Source organism: Heteronotia binoei, chromosome 21, assembly GCF_032191835.1.
Source record: "Heteronotia binoei isolate CCM8104 ecotype False Entrance Well chromosome 21, APGP_CSIRO_Hbin_v1, whole genome shotgun sequence".
Lineage (NCBI taxonomy): Eukaryota > Metazoa > Chordata > Lepidosauria > Squamata > Gekkonidae > Heteronotia > Heteronotia binoei.
The window spans coordinates 171,895,973-171,901,972 of record NC_083243.1 but is presented as its reverse complement, the minus strand read 5'-3'; the positions used below and the strand labels follow the sequence as shown (position 1 = coordinate 171,901,972).

Below are 6,000 nucleotides of genomic sequence, written 5' to 3'. Positions count from 1 at the left end.
ATAAATAAATCTGGTGGTTCCTTAATGGATGTGCCATAAGATTTTGTGGACTAGAGCCCATGTTGTCAAAAGTGTTGTCCTCTGTTGTCAGATTCATGTATGTAAACAGTAAGACCCAAAGGCCATAAAATGCAAGGGTGGGAAAGTTAAATCTAGTAGAGCCCAAACACTCAAGATAAGAAAGAACTATTCAAAACTACAGTGACAGGTGATACTATTATCTTTCTAGCGATGCTGTGCTATGCTAATTTAATACCTGTATCAGGAACTAAATGTACTGTGCTGACTGAATCTAAATTGAATAGGTTTAATTTTGCTGATAAATTCTAGTGCAGCAATTTTATGCTGGCTCTCCCTTGGAAATGTTTTGGATTATGACTTTGAAATCATCAGACTGTCCTAGGAGACTGAAAGGTTCTCCTGGTTTCTGAATGTTGCTTTTTGTTTTTAAAAAAGTCACATAATTTATTATTTTGCATAGATATGGTGCAGTTTGTCCCATGTAGACAGCATAAATGCTATGCAGGATTATGAAGGCGAGTAGACAGATTAGTTCCTACTTGGATTTATATCCTGCAGTATTGTTGCCTGAACATACAGAGTGAGCATTTGGATTTGGTTGAGGTCACTCCACTATGGAAGCAGAAAGTAAGGGTGGAGGCATGTGAGAACTGAGTTTGTCTGCCCATACCATCCTTTCACCACTCTCTTTCCACTCCACCTTGATGGCTTAGCACTGAGATGACAACTGCATGCTCCCTTGCATTTGGCAACCCATTTCCCCTCCACGGCTGAAGTTCAGCTCAGCTGAGATTAAAAAGCCCAGTAAAGGGCTATGAGGGGATCATATGGAGCCTGTATTGCTCCCCTTCTGGGATTGGCTTCAAGAAGAGCATCCACCCTACTTGCAGCCATCCCAGTTTCCCCTTTAGTTAGATTAAAGGGGAGTGGTTTTTTTCCTGCTCTAGTTCAAAGAAGAGGAGTACAAGAGCCCCATGAGTCATGGTCAGAATGAGCATGACATCATGTGGAAGCTGTTCCCCAAAGCAGGGGTATTTTGCTGGCCACAGGGGCAGAATCCCCATGTGAAAATGGCCCAGGGCCATGTCTCTGTGGTTCTGTGGAATGTTCCAGTATTGATGGTAAACAGAGATTTCTGATTAGGGGGCTGCCTATATGAAGGAAAGGCTTGCCACCCATAAGCAAGAAGTTTGCATTCAATTTCCCAAGACTGAGGGGCTCTTTCTTTCCCTGATTGAAATTGCAAGGTACACGCTTAAGGATATGTGATATACCTCACATGATGTATGTTATATTTCTGATCCACTAATTTTTCTATTCCTGTATTTTAAGCGCACAATTTATCCTTCAGTAAAAGTGATATTCCGAAAGGAAAGCTGATTGCCTTGCGATACACCTGGGATAAGCCCCAAATACAGGGGGCCCCCAGCCTTTTTGACCCTGTGGGGATCTTTGGGTTTTGAAACTGTAGTCGGGGCAACGACAGAATGGCTGCTGCAAGAGCACCAACTACAAAGGGCCAGGGAGTAACAGTAACTAATAAGAATTCTTCAGCTCTGCTTAACAGCATACCCTTTGAAATGAACATAGTTTTAAAACATTTTCTTGCATACACGCAGTTTATTTTCAGTCAGACAGGGAATATCCTTGTGATTTTTTTTAAAAACACACAGCCAATCAGACCTGCTTTGGCAAATCAGAAGTTCTTTCTGCCAGGCAAAATCCCCACCTAGCCCCACCCACTTTCTAAAAACATTTGGAGGGTGCCATGAAAGGTATCAGCAGGCATAATGGCACCCATGTGCAGTTGCCAGTGGAGCATTTTGTAATCCTAAAAATGCTTCCACTCCAAAATGTTGCAGTGTGTGTAACATACACATAAGGTCCCATTTAGTTCCAGACAACACTGAAGCACAACTCTGCTCCCACTACAAATTTCTTGCCAGGATATTTGTCTGTCTAGTGCATTTTTATCCTGCCCTTCTTCCAAGGAGTTCAGGGGAAGCAATCATGGCTCTCTCTTCCATGTGCTAGGTTAGACATTGTGTGTGATTGCATTAAGATCACCCAGCAAGCAGTATGGGGCCTAGAACCCAGGTCTTCCAGATCCTAGTCCAGTATTCTAACTAACACATCACACTGACATCACAGAAGCCACAGAGGCATAACTGGTGGTGTAGTTGGGGCATGTATCCAGAAAGTATGTTTGCAGGATCCTCTGCAACACAGTAAAAGATGAGGGGTGGAGCTCAGTTCATATACTGCCTTGCAGGTAATTATTATATATGAACAAATATTTGCATCACAGGGGAACTCTTAAACACAATTCTTGTATCACAGACCATCTCCAGGCTTCTTTCTCCCACTAATGCCACAAGTGGCCAGAAATACTGTTCAGGATATTGAGTGATACATGTCATCTCTCTTCCCCATGCCACTGTGTTTTTCCCATTAAAAACAGGAATGGGTACACTAGTGCTGCAGGACCACTGCACAAGAGTGCATATCTAACCTGTTTTTGTTAAATGGACGGAACAGCAGCACAACCCCCTCCAAACGTGTGTACTGACAGCTATCATGCTACTGCCACTTCATGGTGTGAAACAGCTAAATACACTTGGCTCATGCTTTTGGTGATCATACACAAGGCCCTCTGTGCCTGTCAGAAACTCCTCCATTTTGTTGAAAAAAGCTGGACAGCGAGGGCTCCCTCTCAGTGATTCCACTGCCTCCACTTCCCCTTAGCAGCAGGGAGTCTCCACGAACAATTACACAACTCCAAGAAGCAGAGGAATAACAGCATTAAAGGGTATCTAAGTACACTTGTTTGCTTTCAGAATGCAAACGCTCAGATTACTTCCCTGTCATTCTGCCAAACCCTCCTCAGTCCCCTCCCATTAGCAGTCTGCTCCACTCTACAGTGGCCGCAAAGCCTCCTTCCTGTCTGATATAGGAAAGGTTGCCTATACCATTGGAGGTAGTGCCAGTAGATGGTAATGACCCTTGCCAGGGCAGCATCTGCTATATAAAAAATTTATAGCTGTATAGAATTTAAGACACACTCCACAAATGTGGAGCTGACTGCTTCCTACCCTCCCACGGACATTTCCCCATTTCCATCAGCCTGAGAGTAAGGCAAATGCATTCCTATGTCACCTGTTTGTGCTTCTTTCTAGCCTAGACAGATCTTCTGTTCTGTTCCTGGGAAATGATAAAAGAAAATGTAGCCATAAAGGGCCCATTGCTCAGGCAGCAGGGTTAGGGAGGATCTTTGCCCAAGATTACTGCCTGCCAGAATAGACAGTACTAGGCAAGTCGGATTGATTCAGAGAAGGTATTCAATCAAAAGCTCAAATCTATCTCAGAGACCGGTTCTCTGCATTTTGAGAGCCATAGAAGAGCCTTTAGATCCTAGTCTTGTGGGTTTTGAATTTTTTTATTATAAAAACAGTCTCTTTTTTTTTTTAACCCACTCATTAAAATCACATTCAAAAATCGGCAAAAAATCAATAATAATAACCCAGAGAGACAAACCAGAGATCAATATTTACAGACACTGCAAGGAAAGGGGCTCCATTCCACCTATCTCCTTCTGGGGATAATCACCCTGGAAGGAAAATGGGAGTCAGGTGGAAGAACAGGCAGAGGTCATCGTCGGGGGGTGGGGGGCATGCAGCAGAGGCAATCGCATGCACTTGAGCTGTGAGATCAGGGGGAGGGGACCTGACCCCTACCAAGAGCCAACCACCCTTACCCCACCCCTTTGTTAACCGCAAGTGGAAGAGGAGGGGCACAGGCTTCATTCAACCTGACATTTCTCCCCAGCCTGGGAGAGAAATAACACTGCTGTTGGGGAGGGAAATTATTAATACAGGGGAAGAGCAGGCCCAGTTTTTCAAACCCAGCCTGGCCTCTTGGCACAGAGATATTTACAGAGTCCTTCAGACACTTGGAGTTGGCGCAGGGCCTCATTCAGGCTGAGTTCCCAGCTACTGCCTCCTCCACTCCAGCCCCACTCCAGAGAGGCCCCAAGCGGAAGACAGGCAGTTCTGAATCTCTTTTGGCATGAATCTCTGCTGCCCCTCCTTTCCACAGCAAAGCAGAATAAGTTTGGCAGTGGAGACAGCAGAGCAAAGAATGTTCTCATCCTACTCCAAGGAGAAGAATCAGAGGCAACAGCACAGTCTGGGACAATCAAATGGAAGGAAACTTGGTCCATGTATGGTCTGGGGTGATAGGGAACAGGACTTTGTAGGTGCTCCACTGTGCTGCTTGGATGGGGATAAAAATCATTGAGAAATTTGGCACAATTGCTAGAGAATACTTGTCCAGGCCTGGGATAGCATAAGCAGAGGAATTCTAAGGCTGCAGAAACAACAACCTCAGTGCAGAGATCTGATGTGGAATGGCAACTAATAGGATGAGAAGAGGATGCAACTAAGGATTAAGGAATGGACTCAGGAGGACAGGATTGTCATGGGGGAGGGAAGAAAGTGGGGTAAGCCTTCATCTGTTAGCAAGTCCTTCTGGGTAATAATAGCTTCAAGGCAACTTAACCACCCTCCTAGAGTAGAAACCCAGCCAACCCTGAAAGAGATGGTTATGGCACAATGGCTGATTAACTAGTACTCTGGGCAAAGGGTAATATCAGTGAGAAACATGGTCTCTTGAGCTTTCCCTGCCAGAACCAGAGCACCCTTGATGCAGGATAAGCTGTGCAGCTCCTATCAGTGCTTGGAACTGGAAGATAAAGGGGATGGCATTCAGATTGTCAATTATGTTTCTTTCCATCTTTATTAGTTTGGGGACTCAACACAGAGGACATGCACTGCCTCCAATGCCCCATGGGGAGCAAAGCCTAAACTAGTAGGCTCTCTGATTCCCCTCAGACGCATAGTAACACATTTGGCACCACAGGGAGAAAGCAGGGAATGTTCCAAGATACACAGCACACTCCAGAACGCTCACTTCCATTGGTCCTATTTAAATGCAGGGCCTTAAATCCCAGCCTTCCTAAATGAGGGATGTGTTAACCTGTACCCATCTTTCCAACTGGGCTCCTTTCCCTTGAAATGGATATCAATCCCCATGTGCTTCGGGGAGGGCAGGAGACATGGAGAAGCTTGTCCCACGCTTTTTTTGGATGCCCCTGCCCCTCACTACAATACCCCAGGGGACTGGGGTGGACGTTACAACAATCAGCAAAAAGAGACAGGAGAGAGGATGGGGATGGTGGACAAACCCAGCCAAATAAATTAAGGATGGGAGGGGAAGTTGAGGAAGGTCAGAGGCCATTGGTGCTGCTGCTGCTGCGCTGGATCAGTGGGACCTTGCTCAGCTCCACCACTGGAGAACGGGGCTTGTGTTTCATCTTGGGCACTCTCTGGAGCAGCTTCTGAGCTTCCTGATAGGCATCGCGCAGCTCCTTCTTCCACTGCACCAGCTCAGGGTCACTCTGCAAGAAAAAGACGGAAGGGAATGCACAGAAGGTGCATGTCAAGGCAACAGCACAGACCTTGTGGTGGGGGGGGGGGAAGGGAAGGCATTCTGGGCTCATCAGGATATTATCACGTTAAAAACACACACTAGACTGCAAAGTGATGGGAAACTGTGCCCCTTTCCTGGTACACTCTGAACTACATTTCTGGGTAAAAAAAAGAAAAAGTCTTCTAATTTCTAATTGTTGCCCCTTGGGGTTTCCTATACAGCTGCCAACCCCAAGGAGCCTCTTTTTATTCAGCTTACATGCTTTCTGTATATCAACTCAGATGTAGCAAAAGGCTATTTAATCCACTGCCATGGCTAACCTCAATGGCAAACGAAGTTCTACCAGAGTTCCTTACTCATGCACTTCCAGTGCTCACTCTCAACTCCCTGTGCAGTGGCTCATGTGCGAGAGTCAGAGCAAGCTGTATAATCAAGAGAGGCCTCAGCCAAAGCGAGGGTAGAGGGGTTAAAAAGCTTTTTGCCTGTTATCCG

The 6,000-nt window shown here is 45.8% G+C and overlaps 1 protein-coding gene across 1 annotated transcript in view; it reads right to left on the bottom strand.

The window, feature by feature from the left end:
* Positions 1–3,442: 3,442 nt before the first annotated feature.
* The window catches only part of GRK2 (G protein-coupled receptor kinase 2), a 68,340-nt gene continuing 65,782 nt past the window's right edge, over positions 3,443–6,000 (bottom strand). The window contains exon 21 of the mRNA XM_060261506.1: positions 3,443–5,476. Within this exon, the coding sequence (XP_060117489.1) occupies positions 5,306–5,476 (171 nt within the window). The 3' untranslated portion in view covers positions 3,443–5,305. The remainder of the gene's footprint in view (positions 5,477–6,000) is intronic.